The following is an 18,485-nucleotide window of genomic DNA, read 5'->3' as shown; positions in this document are numbered from 1 at the left end:
TAATGCGTACAATTTAACCCATTTCACATTTTTAAATTTACCCAGTTTTTGACAGTCGCATATGAATTAAAAAAATGGATACAACAATACCCATTAATAGGTTTTCGACTCTTACCTTGTAGTTCAATATATCTTCATTAAAAGTTAAATTGTGATCAAAAAAACTTTGGCCAATAGCTTCACATAATTTATATATTATCAGTTGTGAGCAATTACACTAGAATGTGAGTACTAATCAACTTAGCCTTGTAAACCTTAAATATTAGTCCTAATATAAATTGCGGCTGCAAAGCTGTAAGTAACAGCTAGCGGAATTTTAGTGTCCATCCAATTATCACAAAACTATTCAATTAGTGCAGCAATATGACTCGTGCACTTTTGCGCTAATGCGTAATTATTTTATAACTCATAACTCATACTTTCAACAGTAGCAAGAAGCATAATAACCATCGTTAACGTTCTGAAAATATTATTACGGTGAATAAATCTTTGGGAACGCAGAAATTTTCATCTGCAACTTTGACGAAAACACTATTCAGAATAAACAAACCGTTCTGGCGTTGAAGATAATCCCTAAATTTAATTCATGGAATAATACTCAACCTTTTTGCAAAGATTCTCCTAAATGTTAAATCAAATCTAGATAGCAATGAATGTTTTCGTATCTTCTTCTACCTCTGTGTTTTATTATCACGCAATTTATAGAATCATCTGCGCGCTTAAGATAGCTTAATTTGCATATAAATCAATAAAACACCAGTAAATAGAGCTAATATTAATACTGCCTATATATGCGTCTAAAATTGACTCTATTTAACACCGGGATACCCAATTGGCCAAGCGGGCATTCGATTAGATAAAATAAGGCTGAATACAACAAATACGAGGCTGAATGCTTCGTCAATGCAATTAGAACGTTCACTAAAGTCTGCATGAAAGTCTTCCCCTATCTTTCGCAACTAATTGAACGATTCTGATGGCGCTGTTTGAGTTTCAAAGCTAAAAGTAAACTCGATTTTTATTTCATCTTCAGATTCTGATAACCGAAGATTCCAATCAAAAGAGTAATTATCGCAATCCAACATGTCTTCGAATGTTTTGTACATTTAATTCATTTTTCACAGTCAAATCTGGATCACGATTCTTCAAGTTTAGACCACTGTGTACTGTGGGATTTTCAAAAAAATCTTTCCACCAATTGTTAATAATTTGAAATATAACCCTTAGAATATGTAGAAACTATTTTGGAAGTTATTTCATAAAATGGTGGTTGAAAAACGCGCTTTACAATAAGTATTTCGTCGGTTTTATATAATTTTTTTGTACTTTTCGACCTTCAAAAGGGCATTACTAAAAAATGTACCGTACGATGATTTTGAAATTTTGACCAGAGATTCTGGACGTCACAACGAATCGAATGGTGTACTCAGATTCTTTGGTGCATTTTATTTTATAATAACGGCCTGTGGGAGCACCGTGAGGGACTTCTGAAATCTATTCATCTATCAATGACAACAGAAAAAGCTTAGAAAAAAAACTGAAAACGTACATACCTTATGGTGATATGATATTCACATACACTTTTTCGGGATGTCATCAAATAATTAAGAACCTTTACCCATCGTTGAAATTACAACATGAATTTATTCGATCGCTAAATACATTTGTTAAAAATTACCATATATACAGATTCTCACGACATATTCAACAACTAAAACCACCGCCATTGTAAATTCCATCTCAAATATTTGTTCGCTAGTGCCGTTCTCATAGCTAATCGAGTTACTTATTTAACCACGGGTACTTTATCTAATTGTGATCCAAATGAATCATGATGAACGTGAAAGCATATTTCAATTGACCTGTTTATGTTTGGTGAGCCGAAAACGAAACTAGCCTTCGTTATAACGATAATAATCAATCATACAAATAAAAAATAGATAATTAGAGCAGCATCGAATATAACACCATCGAGGAATATTACAGCATAGAGTATTGTAATTCAAGCCCTAAAGGTTACTAATCAAGCGTATAATACCAATCAATTCTTTCGTAGACTAATTTGGCAGGAGAAGCATGAATTCACGCGCTACTATTGTTGTTTTATTGACGTTACCCAACACACTACCGCTCTTTGTTGCTCTAATAGGTTAATGATATTTCGTGTCGCATTAACTGCCCGTACGACGACGACAACCAGCGTTACAGTGTCGTAATGGCGGCCATTGCCCAGGCCAGCCTTCATCAGCCGTTGTTTTCCCCGGCTCCTCCACCGGCAGCGACTGCACCAATTCCTATCGCACCGGCACCTATGCCTCCGCCTACGCCATGCTGCTTCTGGACCTTCTTCGGCAGCAACATTCGCAGCGGATCCTTGTGATAGCGAGCGAAAACTTCCCGCTTGAAGATCTCAAAGTACTTGCGGTTCACATTGTTCTGCCGTTCGCGCCACGCTGGACGGCTCTTTTTGTTCTGCAGGCCCCAATGGACGGTGAACAGTGGGGTGAGCACCTGGAACTGAAAGCCAGCTACGAACATTTCGTAGACCTGTGGGAGAGAAAGAGAGACGTTAAACGTATTAGTCAACATAACTGTCGATGTAAAACCCTTTTTTGGCTCTGAATAAATATGAAGGACTTCAAAAATTTCAGTTTTATAAACTGTTCATTCAATTCCTTAAAAGAAGCACCAATGTTGGTTATCGTTACGAACGTGTCCAAACTTTCAGCAAAACGCGAGTTAAAAGAGACCATTTCGTGTTGGCAAAAATGCTTCATTGGCATTTTTGGAGGCATATTGTAATAATCGCCACCCGGTTGTGAACAAATATCATAACTGGAAGGACTTTACCATCAAACTTAACCGCAAGCGCACACGTCTTCCGGCACGTAAATGAAACAAAAGACCAGAGCAATATAACCTCCTTAAATACTCACATTCAACTTGAGCGTGCTCGGAATTGGTAAAACTTTATTAAAAAATATTTGGTTTCTTTGGCAGCCAAGCGGAGGTAAGAGGCTGGACGAATATCTGCCACGTTGCGCCGTTATCCTTTTCCTTGTCGGGGTCGGTTTACAGTTTCTCCTGACTTTTTATTTTTGCTTTGCCTATCGGAAACTTCACCCAGCGACGCAAATTTCGAAATTCACTCATGCTTTATGCCAACGGTTTCCCGGATCAAACGAGTTTGTTTTTTTTTGTTCCCATTTTGTTAAGCATAACCATAAAAAAAGCTCTTCGGAACATAGCCACGACAAGGCGCGCACGACAGAAGGCAACGAATCTAGGACTGCCCCAGTGAAAAAGAACGAATATATTTGATTCAATTTGATTTGAGAGCAGCGTTTTGATAAATTTAGATATTGGTTAAAGCTGTCGCAAAATTTCAGAATTAAATTGGCTCTAAGACATTTTATAAAGAAAATATCAGATGAAAAACGATTTTAATATGATCACACAAAGAAAACTACAAATCTGGACTAGACGATGATTGCTCAGTACCACGAAACCTTTCAGGTTTAAGGTACATTTCGTTTCAATAACTTGTTGATCACAACTCTTTAAATTGTTGTACTATCACCATTCTCATAAATGTTGAATTATCGAATCAAAAAACACCTTACCAACACCTTATAATCAGGAAAACTTTTCACTGATTTTAATATAAAACATAAGCTGTAAAAAATGTTCCATATTTCAGGTAAATGTGATATTGAAGCACAAAAAAATAATCGCTGATCCAACAATTTACCAATCCATTGCGCTTTAACATTATCCACTTCGCACCCGGTAACAACAAAACAATTTTTCCTCCGCCATCAGCACCAACTTAATCATGTCGAACAATAACTACCAAAATCTGCTTCGCTGGTCGGCCGAAAGGGAAAAAGTCATCCATGTCGAAGCCCATCCAACCGAAATTCGGCCCACCAGGGCCCGCAGCAGTCTGTACCGATGGGGATAACGGCAGGTTCAGCATCATCAACGAGACGTCTTTGTGCCACAAATAACCCGATAAAAAATGAAGCAAAATCAGCAAGGCTCGCCTTGCCTGCGACGACGTTGTTGTGCAGTTGTCGGACGAACACATAAAAGTTGGCTGGGTTGAGTTGGTACCAAAAATTCGCTGCAAAAAAAGAAGAAAAAAAAACACGGACCGAAAGGCGCGCCCGGTTGAGAAGTGGATAATAGAGTTTTAAATTTTTTACCAGCTAGCAATCACTCGCCTTTTATGACCAAGAAGAAAGGTCTGCGTCATCGTTGTCGTCGTGTCAGGCTATGATGGCTCGGTCCAGAGCGGCGAGTGTGCACGATAGTGTTTCGTCCGGCTTCGGCCGTGCACAGTGTTTGGCAGGATGCTCGAAAATTACACACAGCTCGAACACGGCGCCGAAAAGCAATGCTTCCTTCCTTCATTTCATTCCGTTTGGCTCACAGCCTTGCTCCTGCCTTGCCGTGCGTGGGCGATGAGAAGCAAACGGAAAAATATCTGATGGATTGGCGGCAATTTTGGGGCGAGGCCTGGTCATTGGTAAGGAATCGTGTTCCTACTGTATTTCAGATGGATTTGGGAAAGTTTCGCCCTGTTGTGTGAGGCCCCTTTTTACCGATTGTCTGATGGACTAATATAAAATTCCGAAGCATCGAATCAGCAACGGTAGACATTAGATAAAACGACGATGGACACATTCTGCATATGGCTTAAGCGAAGTTGGAAACTGCTTCGCAGTCAACTTCTTGCGTGAATAACGAGTGAAAGAGTTTTTACGATCGATCTGATATTGGGTTACGGAAAGTAAACAAGCATAAAATTTAGTAGCTTACTACAGGGTAATAGATCACGAGCGTTATCGCTAATGTTTGCGATAGCAAAAAAACGCCAATGACTACGAACAAAGGTTTTCCTGTTTTTCGAACACACAGAAAAACCTGGCGTCTCCATCGAATCTGTTAAGACGGCTTCGCAATAACAAATGCTAATCTTCTGATGGATAAAGAATATAACCTAACAAGCTGCGGAAAAGTACCGGATTGCTCACCTATTTGCTGTTCTGTTCGTATTGCTAAACACGTGGCATAATTGTGTTCAAGTAAATTGCAATAAATTTAAACTAATAAAGTTAAAGTATACTTTCACAAAATGATCAATCTTATTTAGTTACTCTAGATTGAAAGATTGCCATTTGGTTCTCGTTGTTTGTCAAATAGCAGTAAGTAATAGTCGATTTTGACAAAAATGCGATGTCCTATCTGTACGTTGGACACGACAAAATAGAATTTTTTGTGGAACACCCCTCGTTAAAATTAGTTTTTTGTCTAAAACTTTTTCTGTGATTGTCAAAACAATAAATTTTACAAAGTTTTGAGAGAATCTTAGTTGAATGAATAAAATCTTGGAACATTTTGCATTGTTCTGTCCATTACAAACAAAATTATAAACAAAAAAACTGATTTTAAAAAGAATTGTTCCACAAAAAACTCTATTTTGTCGAGTCCAACGTACAGATAACGCATCGTATTCAGTAGTTGTTTTTCTTTTAAAATTTTCCACAATTTTGCTGAAGGAAGCAATCTGGTATATTAAAAATTAGAAAAAAATAACAGGGGGGTTGTGTGCAAAGCCACGACCGCAAGGTTGTAGTAGGATACTTTTACAAGAGAGATAACCCGGCTGCTTGCGGGTCAGTCATTTTCACCTTTCTCCTAGAAAGGTATAGCAATCACTGGAAAAACCAAAGGTATAAAAGTGCTCTAAAGGGTCGAATCTCGTATATCAATCGGCTTAGTTTGACGAGCTGAGCATTTTCGGTATGTGTGTGTGTATGTGTGTGTGTATGTGTGTGTATGTAACGCTCTCCCAATCTCACTCGATATTCTCAGATATGGCTGGACCGATCTTCATGAAATTGATTGCAAATGAGAGGTCTAGTTGCGCCATAAGACCCCATTGAATTCCATTGCAATCGGATTTTTAGTTTAGAGGTTATGTTTAAAAATGTGAAAATCACGAAACATGATTATCTCAGAAACTACTCAACCGATTTTAACAAAATTGATTTTAAATTTATGAGCTATTTAAAAAACCCTTAACTTTTGAGTTTCATGAAGATTTAACATGTAGTTCAGAAGTTATTTAAAAAAACGTGTTCTGGAGAGTGTTTAATCTCACTCATGTTTATCAGAGATGGCCGAACCGATTTCCACAAAATCAGTGTCATTTGGAAGGTCCAATTACCCCATAAGACCCTATTGATTTTTTTTTTGCAATCGGACTATTACTTTGCCTGTTATGTCTAAAAATGTAAAATCCAGCTTTGAAAAGGAACATATTCCGAAGACTACTCGAACTCACTCACTTTTCTCAGAGATGGCTGAACCGATTTCCACGAAATTAGTATCAAATGAAAGGTCTAGCTGCCTCATAACACCCTATTGAATTTCAATGTAATCGGTCAGTTACTTTGCCTGTAATGTATCAAAATATGAAAATCACGAAACTTCATTATCTCAGAAAGTACACAACCGATTTGAACAATAATGGTATCAAATTAACAGGCTAGTTTAAGGTTAATTGATAAATTTAGCGATTAAACACGTTAAACACGATTAAACACGTGGTTCAAAACATGTGAAAAGAAACATGTTCCGGTGACTTTTCAAATTCACTCGTTTTCCCAAAAATGGCTGGACTAAATTCAACAATCGTAGTGTCAAATGAAAAGTTTGGCTTTCCTATAGGTTCCCATTTTATTCGACAATAATCGTATTTTCATTCCAACCGTTATGTATTAAATTATAAAAACAACGAAAGTCTATTATCGCAAAGATCACACGACTTATTTGAACATATCTAGTGTCATTTGAACGGGTTGTCTCTCAAACTCCCAAGTGAGAAATTTCATAGCAATTTGATATCCGGTTCAAAAGTTATGAAAAGAAACGAAATTCAAAGACAATTTAAAACTGTAACTGCTTTGATCAAAACATATGGCCTCAACAAAATTTAAATTTGGTATTGTGCTATTCGTACGTTCCCGGTATTGCTCGTGATTGAAGTGTACGAAATTCAAAGTCATTTCTTTTATTTCGCTATTTCTTCAGCATGAATATTTTACTCCTAATTAATAATTTTTTTAACTTTTTGCCTTTCTCCTAGAAGGGTATAGCTATCACTTGCAAAACCGAAGATATGAAAGTGCTCCAAAGGGCCGAATGGCATATATCACTCGACTCAGTTCGACGAGCTGAGCAATTTATGTATGTGTGTGTGTGTGTGTGTGTGTGTGTGTGTGTGTGTGTGTGTGTGATTGTGTGTATGTGTGTGTGTGTGTGTGTGTGTGTATGTGCAGATTTTTATTTTCACTCACTATTCTCAGAGATTGCTGGACCGATTTTTAAGAAATTATGCAAATGAAAGTTCTAGTTGCCCCATAAGACCCTATTAAATTTCATTGTAATTGGATTTTTATTTTAGAGGTTATGTTTAAATATGTAAAAATCACGCAACATCAATATCTCAGAAACCACACAACCGATTTCAATAAAATTGGTATCAAATGGGGCTATCTTAAAAACCCTCGACTTTTGAATTTTACATAACGTATGAGGAAAAAAATCCGAACAAACTTTCAATTCCAAATTTAAATCTTGCGCAACTTATTTTTCTATACTTGTTTGTTTATTCAAGTAATGTAACTCATTCACAGACCTCATAGGAAAAACTCAGCTCCACATCGCGCTGATTTCCTGATACTTTGGGGTATTTGCTTTATAGCTTCCTGAATTCCGGATGTTTTAATTGTTTTGAGCTCCGTCTTGATTTTGCTCTCAAACATCGACGTTGTTTGCTATGTAACCTTTATGGGAGACCATTCGTTTCAAATTTGCTCGGAAAATTTCAATAGACTGCAGCAGTGGCGCATTTTGAGGATTGTTTTCTTTCGGAATAAACCCGATATTACCTTGCCGCAAATCCGCTAAAGTTGCATTAGCATAGTTTGACAATGCAAGGACTGGCCAAAACACTACTTTGTCATTTTTATGGTATTTATATTTATAGTTTTAAACCCATTTTATGCAGATACTAGTTCATCGCTTTTCAATCAATCGGTTATTTATTGCCCAACTCACGATATGATTACGCGCACCAACCAGGCGTTTCCACCCTTAATTTCGCTCGAACTTTGCTTTCTTGCAAAGTGAATTTTCGTCCGGAACCAGATTTTTTTTGAAGCTGTTTCCATTCTCGAAGAGTTTGTCAATAATGTATATAAATGTTTTTTTCTATATCCAAGATCTTGAAAATAGTAGAACATTCCACTTATAGATTTTTCTTCATTTCGCTCACAAAAATTGCAAATCAATTTACGACGATCTTCTTTCGACCACGCCTTTTTCTCATCTAAGCGTTACTTAACAGAATCGACTAGTCGTGTTACCAGTTATATGAAAGTGGATCTTCATTTTGTGGAAAAGGTTTTTTCGATTTGTGCAGCACTTCGCAATCGTAGACCAATTTAAAAGTTGTTCGGATTTTTTTCCTCACACGTTAGATTGAATATGTGGTTCAAAAGTTATGACAAGAAACGTCTTCTGAAGACTGTTTAATTTCACTCATGTTTCTCAGAGATAGCTGGACCGATTTCCACAAAACCAGTGTCATATGAAAGGTCTAGTTACTCAATAATTTCGGACCCTATTTATTTTTTTGCAATCGGACTATAACTTTGCCTGTTATGTTTAAAAATGTGAAATCTAGCTATGAAAAGAAACATATTCCGAAGAATACATAAACTCACTCATTTTTCTCAGAGTTAGCTGAACCGATTTTCACGAAATTAGTGTCAAATGAAAGGTCTAGCTGACTCATAACACCTTATTGAATTTTACTGTAATCGAACTGTAACTTCGTCTGTAATGTACCGAACTGTGAAAATCACGAAACTTCATTATCTCAGAAAGTACACAACCGATTTGATCAATATTTTTATCAGATGAACGGGCTAGTTAAGGGTTAACTAATGAATTATTATTTAACACGTGATTTCAAAGTTTGGCTGCCCTATACGTTCCCATTTCATTTGATTATAATCGAACTAAGCAACCGTTATGTACATTACGTCAAAATTTCATATTCTATACTTAAATTACAACTTCATTATTTTAGAACCCGAAAAGTGAATACACATTTATTGGATTGAAGCGTTCATGTAAATCTATTTTTACAAATAATAAGTTTGAATGAGAAAGGCTAGGTCTGACCGCTAGGTGGATTAATTTAGGTTTTTCTAGTAAATATTCGTTGACTAATCAGATCAATCGAATTTTGCACTAGTAAGTTGCTGCTTTTCGGATGTCGTACTCATGACTGAAGGAAAAGATAATTCAGTACGTTCTGAAACACGGAGATGAAGTAAAATTTATAACTTCAACAAATTTAAAAATGTTAATTAACTCTTTAGAAAATACTAACTTTTCAATCAAGGTTTTATTTCATCCTGAAAAGGACCATTTGTTGTTCATTTTAGTATCGGATAAGATGCCGATCACATCTTTGCGTTATCACTAACAGTGTGAATAAAATATTTCTTGTGATAAAAGCAACAGTGAAAAGCTGATTTAACACTCAAAACTTGACGGCTCACGTGTTGTCAAAATGAGTGAACTTTTCATTGAATGCATTTACTATTGCCCACTAACGCCCATAAACTCAAAACATCTTTCAAATTTAATCCAACAATCATACTTAGATTGCTGTCCTACAAAGATACGTTCTACAAACAGAGAGGAACCTTGGTGGAATCAATCCTTACAAAAACTTCGGAAAAAAACCCGGAAATTGTTCAACCGGGCTAAACGAACTCAACAGTGGGATGAATATAAACAATCCCTCACCGCCTATAACAAGGAAATTCGAAGATCAGAGAGGACACATTGGAGGCATACATGTGAAAACATCGAAAATACTCCAGCAGCCGCCAGGCTGCAAAGAGTCCTTGCAAAAAATCATTCAAATGAACTAGGTACTTTAAAGAAAGAAGATGGTTCTTATACTAGCTCTACTAACGAAACATTGGAGCTAATGATGAGAACACACTTTCCCGGGTCCATTATTGACTCACGTGTAGACCAAAGTACATCTGCATCGAGAACTGGAATTCCTGAAACTAGGACGGTAATTCACGAAATAGTGAATATGACGACTGGGCTGGATAGAACCAGGGATGATACAATTACGTTGGCCAACAAAATTTTTACTGAAAGTAGAGTTGAATGGGCAATAGACTCCTTTGAGCCCTCCAAGTCACCTGGTAGGGACGGGATTTATCCAGTACTACTACAGAGGGGTAAAGCAGTTTTAATACCTATTCTAACACAACTCTTCAAGTCAAGCCTAATTCTAGGTTATGTTCCGAAAGCGTGGCGACAAGTACGGGTTATTTTCATCCCCAAGGTCAATAAAAGGAACAAAACATCACCAAAATCATTTGGGCCTATAAGCTTATCGTCAGTCCTTCTCAAAAAAATGGAAAAAATAATCGGTGAACACATCAAGTCATCATATTTTTCTAAATCCCCTCTCAGCAAATATCAATTTGCATATCAGGAGGATAAATCGTCCGTAACAACACTTCATACTATTGTTACAAAACTAGAAAAATCTTTTGCAGCGAAAAAAATTTCCTTGATATAGAAGAGATACTTTGATAATTCATCTCATGACTCAATGACGGCTGCAATGAAGAAACGTGGTTTCGACAATTGCATTATTCATTGGATCACCGAGATGTTATCAAAAAGAGAAATATCAGCAAACCTTGGAAGCTCGTACATAAGTGTAAAAGCAATAAAAGGATGCCCGCAAGGGGGAGTGATAACTCCTCTATTGTGGTCGTTAACAGTTGATGATCTTCTTAAAAAAATGATAGATGAAGGGTTTGAAATAGTTGGGTTCGCTGATGATATAGTCATAATTGTTCGCGGCAAGTATGACGATATCATCGCTAACCGAATGCAAACTGCCCTAAACATTGTTTCCTCGTGGTGCGATAGGTCTATATGTAAATCCTTCAAAAACTACTATCGTTCCATTTACACGAAGGAGAAAAGTTATGCTAAATAATATAAGCTTGAAGGGTGAGCTCTTGAAACTCTCAGACAACGTCAAATATCTCGGGGTACCCCTTGACAAAAAACTTAACTGGAATACACATCTAGAGCAAGTTATAGGCAAAGCCACAAATACTCTAAGGATATGTAATAAAACTTTTGGTAAACAATGGGGACTTTTGGTAAACAATGGGGAAAATGATCCATTGGATTTATTCGGCTATTGTGAGACCCAGAATTACCTACGCTTCACTGGTCTGGTGGCCAAAAACAAAAGAAAGAGGTGCTCAAGATAAGTTGGAAAAACTTCAACGGCTAGCTGCTCTCTCAATAACGGGTGCAATGAGAAGTACACCATTGCATTGGAAGCTTTACTCTTTATGCTTCCACTGCATCAGTTTATACAATTAGAAGCAGAGAAGAGTGCTTTAAGGATTAAAAAAATCTTAAAACTCTTTGAAGGTGACCTAACAGGTCATCTAAATATTCTAAAAACTATTCGTATCAATCCCCTAGTAACAGGAGAAAAGATACAACTTTGAAAGAAGATATCAAATAGTTAAACCTGAGCGCGATGTTTGGGAACGCGGGGGTCCCGATCTCCGTCCGGGATCAATTGTTTTTTACACAGATGGTTCAAAAATAAACGATCGAGTGGGAGCAGGAGTAACAGGCCCAGGAGTAGATCTATCAATTGCGATGGGTCGATGGCCAACCGTTTTCCAAGCCGAAGTCCAAGCTATACTAGAATGTTCTGTTATATGCCTACGCAGGAAATACAGACACTCAAACATTTGCATCATGTCCGACAGTCAAGCAGCTTTAAATGCTCTGAAGTCTGCAACATGCACATCAAAACTTGTTTGGGAGTGTTCTCAATCACTTCAAACACTGGGTTGCAATAATCAAGTAAATTTATATTGGGTTCCTGGTCACTGTGGAATCGATGGGAACGAAAAAGCCGATGAACTTGCAAGACTTGGATCGTCTCATCAATACATAGGACCAGAACCTTTCTGTGGCTTATCCGCTTCTTCACTTAAAATGGAGCTGAAAGCATGGGAAATTTCGAAGGTGGAGTCCAACTGGAAAAATACTTCCATTGGTAGGTAGTCAAAGAGGTTTATAACACCGAACGGTCCTATGACTCGCAAAATACTGGAGCTTTCCAAGAAAGATCTAAGCACATATACTGGTCCAATAACAGGGCATTGTCCGAGCCGTTATCACTTGAAGCTTATGAAAAAACTTCAAGATGATACGTGTCGCTTATGTGGCATGGAAAAAGAAGACTCGGAACACCTGTTGAGCCGATGTCCGGCAAATATTAATAAAAGACATAAGTTCTTCAATAGGGGGCTGTTAGAACCCTCTGAAATCTGGAGAACAACTCCCAGTACGGTTATTCGCTTCATGCGAAGTGTAATACTGGACTAATGCTATTGGTCATATCATGACGGCCACTTCCAATAGTGGTACGTTATCCTGACTTAGCAAAATTAAAAAGGGCATATGTCACAAAAGATAAAAAAATTGGTCGCAGTGATAAAATACCCAACACGGAAAAAAATAGTGCCCACTATCGCACAGTGACTGCATTTCACTAAAGTGCCTCACTGCATCAGCCGCTATCGATGCTGTGATCCGCTGCAACTAGTTTGCTATCTATAGCCATGCCACAGTTGTGGCATTAGCTGGTCCAGCTGCTATCATTGCTGGAGTTCGCTACAACTAGTGCGCTATCCATTGCTACGCCGCAGCTTTGGCCGCTATCCGCCATCGCTGGTATCCACTGCACTGCTGGTACTGCTGCTAAGGAAGGACGACTGCTGTTGTCGCTGTCTAGAACTATTATGAGCGGCTTCGGCTGAAACAGGCTCTTATATAGGCCAAATAGCATGTTTTAAATTGCAAGGTATATGATTCTGTCGACCGTGCTTGGGAAGCAATCATATAACGACCAATCAGAGGTCGAATTTTTCGTTTTGACAAGGCTTGACTATTTTCAATAGTACAATAGTGTGAATAATAAAATTACAATTATCTTACTTTGGGAAGAATCTTAGAAGATTTTCCAATCTATTACTGCAAGAACGAAGGAAATCCATCGAATACTAACCGATTTATTAGTATTTGAAATTGGACATATTTTTCACTTTTTTCGGTATTAGATTTTCATTTCACATCCCTATGTAGCCAAACTTCCTAGAGAAGTATTCCACTTCAAAATATTTTTTTTCCTAACTGTTAGGTGGATTGATCGAAAAACCAAAAACTCCAAAAGTAAGGCCTTGTTCCATGAAACAATTTTGCTGAAGACATTGAGTACAGGAAATCAATTTTTCACAGTCAAATCTAAAGCGATCACGATTTTTCGAGTTCAGACCACTGTACACTGAGGGATTTTCAAATAAATCTTTTCACCAATTGCTAATGTCTTGAAATATAATACTTGGAATGTGTAGAAACTATTTCGGGAGTTATTTCATAAAATGGTGATTGAAAACAACAAGTTTTTCGTTATTTTTATATCCCCGTTTTATACTTTACGACCTTCAAGAGGGCATTACTCAAAAATGCACCGTACGATGATTTTCAAATTTTGACCAGATTTTCTGGACGTCATAACGAATCGAATGGTGTACTCAGATCTATTGGTGTATTTTTTAATAATAACGGTCTGTGGGAGCACCGTGGTAGCTTTGCCAAATGGTATTCGCTCTAAGTAATTCGAACACCATTGAACTGGAAAACTTTGAAGGTTACATTTTCTGACCACAAATGTGGTCTAGGTCACCTGATGTAGGAAATATTCCTGAGTTCCGGTAGTCATGTCAAACCTGCTAATTTTTGGATGGATGTGGCAAGGGGTTACCTGATAAAAATGCTTATTTACATCATTGGCATAGATGAAACATTTTAACTCTTTTTGAGAACCGTTCGCCCAATTCTTCTTGTCAAACTTGTCAAAGAATGAATTGTATACTTTTGATCAAGCCTTCCAATGGACGTACGGTTTTCGCTGGAGAACCACGGACAAATTAAGAAAAACCTGTATTTTCCTAAATAATTGTAATTTTTCGAGCTTATATTAGAAATAACTCAAAAACCGATGCCTAAAGAATGTTAACTACCAAGTGCTTTTTGATTTAAAATATCTCTCTGCATCTTTTAAAATCATCAGAATACAAATATTTTGAAAACTGTTTAAATTAGATTTTTTATAAAAAATTAATCTACCATAAAAAATTATTTTTCATTTCTCCATCCTGAACATTTTTTTTAAAGTTGCGTATTAACGTCAAGTTTCTTTAAAAAAAAATAAAAAAAAATTGAACACTTTTTTTTGATTGAAATTTAATGTTTGTTTTTAATTTTTTTTCGGTCAAAAAATTCCTTTTTTTGTACAGTGTATATTTTTTATGATGCATTTTTAATTCCCTACAACTCATTCTCAGACAGTTTTTCTATACCAACGATTTCTGGGCTACAACGCTTGGAATAAAACCTATGCCAAAAGGCATACGCCCTTACAGAATGTAACTCATGGGTGTAAAAAATCTCTCTATCTGTGAAAAATGCTCAGCTTGCTAAGCCAAATACATGTGCAAAGTTTCATTCAGATCAAAAATGGTCGATTAAATTTTCGCTTATTTCCAGGTCATTTGAAATGATTTTGCTCAGGGAATAAACTTTTTTGATTTTTGTCTATGGAACGTTGCACACGCCGAGCGAGAGAAAGAACGTCGTTGCTGACGATTTTTGTGTTTCCCGGATAGTGCACGGCAAACACTCGCGTAGATTATGTGTATTTGTAGCAGTGACATATTTCGTGCGAAGTGCGGCTGCGACATGAAAAAACTACCGAAGACCATCTTTCACGTTCACACATTAAATTTCTCAGCAAGAACACGGTGCAAATACGGTTCGAACCCGATGCAGTATGAACGCTGAGAATATTTCTGAGAGAAGCATTGGTGCAAACTCTGGCGATTTCAGTTACGACTGAAAACTTTGCCAGATCCTTACAAATCCGCATTGCGTTAGATGCGTTTGATTTGGGCCGAAGAAAGACAACCCAAGGGCCAGGATATCCTTCCGAGTATAACTTTGTCCGATAGATAGATTGTACGGCGAATCGATCGAGATTTCGTCTCCGGCATCGTAGGAGTCCGTTACTTCTTCATCCATGTTTGACAAGAAAAACAAAACCGCAGGCCCAAATTTACAACCGACACCGTAAAAAGAGAAAAAAACAAAAAAAACTCGCTTAAACAGCCGCCCGACCCTATCTTTCGCTGCTTATCTGCAGTCTGTCTCAGCGGCTGCTCAACAATGCCTTTGAGGAAAAAATGCAAAAAATAATAATGAAACTTGTTGTAATAATATTTCTGTGCCTTAAGAACTCATCTGTTGTTTTGTATCGTGTAAATCGCTCAAAATCTAGTTTATTTTCAATTTATATGTTTGCACGAAAAACACTCTTTAAATAACAGGAAATGCATGAATAGTAGCAATGTACACATAGCTTTAATGTTACAAAATAAATAATCACGTTGGTATCATTCATATCCATATATTTGTCCACATGTCAGTTTGGAAATTTGTTTATTGTATGATATAAACGATGCACACGTATACAGTTGGCTTAAATCGGGTTCAAGTCATAGAATTTAATACACTTTCGATGTTTACTAGGCAGCTGTGCGTGGCCCCAACAACCACCTCATGGTGTATCGGTTAGATCGGATGCCCGTCGTGTTGTATAATGTTTTGTATATTACACACACCAGTTCCTTTTTTTCCCTGAAAGGTGGCAGGGAAATCTGCATCTTAAATCAGGGTGCAGGGATAAAACTAAGAGAGTGATGCTGGAGTATATACATTCCCCCAGAGACTTACTCGGCCTTTTCCGGACCCACTAAAACCCCTCCCGTCGCTAGCCCTGATCTTCTTGGGACGACGGTTAAGTATTACGTCGAGGAGTGACTTTTGTGCTTAGTGCACCCTCTCTTTTCTTATAACCTCCTACCACTGGCCGGGTTTACCCGCCACACACGTTGCAGCTTCAGGGAAATCTGAAAGGCGGCTGCACCTACCATGCTCCAGATGTCCGGGTCGTCGACTAGGTTACCCAGAGTAGTGCCTGGCCCGCTCACTGCCATCATGTCGCTTCTTCACACGTACAAAACGTGGGCATGCGAAGACGGCGTGCTCAGTAATTCCACCCCCACGCACTCGGGACACATAGAGTATACAGCATGTCCGAACCTGCGCAGATATTCCCTGAAGAATCATGACCTGACAGAATCTATGTAAGATGAAAATTCACTTCACCACCATGGCCTCCCAACTCGACCGCTTACCTCCGGTTGTCACGTTGGTTGAATCGGATACCTCCTGAATAAGTCGGTGCGTCCACCTTACATCGGGACATCGAGAATGACCTTCTGGTTCCTCGTCTGCCCCTTGTGTCACTTTGGTCAAAGCATTCTCTGGCCTCCTTAATGGCGATGCTGATAGGCATAATGCTAGACAAGGCACAGATGGCGTCGTATGACACTGTATGGTACGCATTTGCAACCCTCAGGGACATGAGCTTGTAGGTCCTTCCCAGCTTACCTCGGTAACTTTCAGTACCTAGAGCTTTAGACCACACTATCCCAGCTTACCTGAGTATGGACAGCACCACGCTGACAAGAAGTTTTCGCTTGCTGCCATACACCGCTGAGCTATTTAACATCAAACGAGATTGTGCTGCAATAGCCTATGAGGCCCTCCTACTGGCATAGTCGACGGGACTCCCAAACGTGAGCTTGTCGTCAACCACAACGCCCAAGAGATTCAGAGATTGCTTCAAGGTGATGGTGCAGTCTCCAACTCTGACCACCGTCTGTTGCTCCGATTTACGATTGTTCACAACCGTGACCTTCGTCTTATGATGCGCTAGTCTAAGTTTCCTGGAACGTATCCAATCTTCGACCTAGCGTATACAGTGCGCAGCCTTCAACTGGACCTCCTCTATCGACTCGTCGATGATCTCTAGCGCAAAGCCGATGATCACAACTCCTACAGGAAACTTGAGTTTCAACACACCGTCATACATGACTCCCAGATGGTCTCCCAGATAGTCTCGAGGTACGATGCTGGCCTCACAAGCCAGTCGTCGTAGGTTAGAGTCTCGACCCGGGAGAGACTGTTATTGTCAGTAGGATCGTAACTGTACACTAAACAGTTGGTTGCGAAGTGTGTGTATAACATACAGAGGGTCAAGTTCCGAATCGGAATATAGCACCAAGGCTTCGCTTTTCATACATGACATTCCACAACACCGGGCCCAGAATAGAACCTTTCGGAATTCCTGCGGGGATTTTTTTGAAATATTCGAAGCAAAGCGACCAAAAAACCTGTGCGTGGCTCCAATAGCATACCATTGTCTGTTAGTTTGAATCGCTCTCAAATCAGGAAATTGATCACTTTTCTGCTCTAGTGAAATATACAAAACAAGCTTCTGTACGCTCCCAACAGCATCATCACTGTTGGTCTAAGCCGGCACCAAATATAAACAAGGTTATTGTTTTTATCTAACCAACAGGCTGAACCCGATATTACCTAGATAGAGACAGGTAGGAATTATACAGGGTGTCACCATGAGAGTGAAACACACAATTGAGTGCCTCCCGATGCAAACTCTGCTCTATCTTGTTAGCCAGTTGTGTTTGTTTTGATTGCGACACATAATTGTAGTTCACTTGTAATAGATAAACACAGTATTTCACTTTTTTTCAGACGAAAATTATCATAGATTCATGTAGAGAGCAAATCAAGCGTTCATCTCATACTGTAATCAAGATCACATCTGATTTGGAGCAGATTATTTATGTACAGGACCATCAAACGATTTTAAGGAAACTGACACGGTTATCCTCAAGCATAAACCGGGTAAAAACGGAGTGTGCGGACTGCAACGGTCATCAATGCGGGTCATGGGAAAACCAGCTCAGTCAGCTCAGCTGACGCAAATGGCGCGTGAAGTGTTCATTAGTCATAACAATATGCGTAAAATTATCAAAAAAAGACCCTGGTTACGGAGCATTCAAGAAACGGAAGATTTACGAATTATCCCGCAAAAATAATGCCAACTGGGTTGCAAGATCTCGACTGCTATCGAAGATGCACGCTGATTACAGCATTTTTTTTTTTTTCAAATGAAAAGTTAAAGGCTGCTTTGAACATGCAAAATGATCGTGTATATGGAGCATGTCTTTGGGATCCACTTGATAAAAGAGAAGTGGAACCATTCCAGAACGCTTCAGCTGTGATGGTTTGGGGAGCAATATCCCAACAATGGATAGTTGCCACAGCTAGTCGTCGAC

The 18,485-nt window shown here is 38.5% G+C and overlaps 1 protein-coding gene across 1 annotated transcript in view; it reads right to left on the bottom strand.

Annotated features, from left to right (window-relative positions):
- Window positions 1-1,624: 1,624 nt before the first annotated feature.
- Window positions 1,625-18,485, bottom strand: part of LOC129723902 (beta-1,4-glucuronyltransferase 1) — a 56,113-nt gene continuing 39,252 nt past the window's right edge. The window contains exon 4 of the mRNA XM_055678397.1: window positions 1,625-2,547. Coding sequence (XP_055534372.1) covers window positions 2,245-2,547 — 303 coding nt within the window. The 3' untranslated portion in view covers window positions 1,625-2,244. The remainder of the gene's footprint in view (window positions 2,548-18,485) is intronic.

This window comes from Wyeomyia smithii, chromosome 2 (assembly GCF_029784165.1).
Source record: "Wyeomyia smithii strain HCP4-BCI-WySm-NY-G18 chromosome 2, ASM2978416v1, whole genome shotgun sequence".
Classification (NCBI taxonomy): Eukaryota; Metazoa; Arthropoda; class Insecta; order Diptera; family Culicidae; genus Wyeomyia; species Wyeomyia smithii.
Note: the sequence above shows the minus strand (reverse complement) of the source record. Positions and strands in the feature narration are given on the sequence as shown.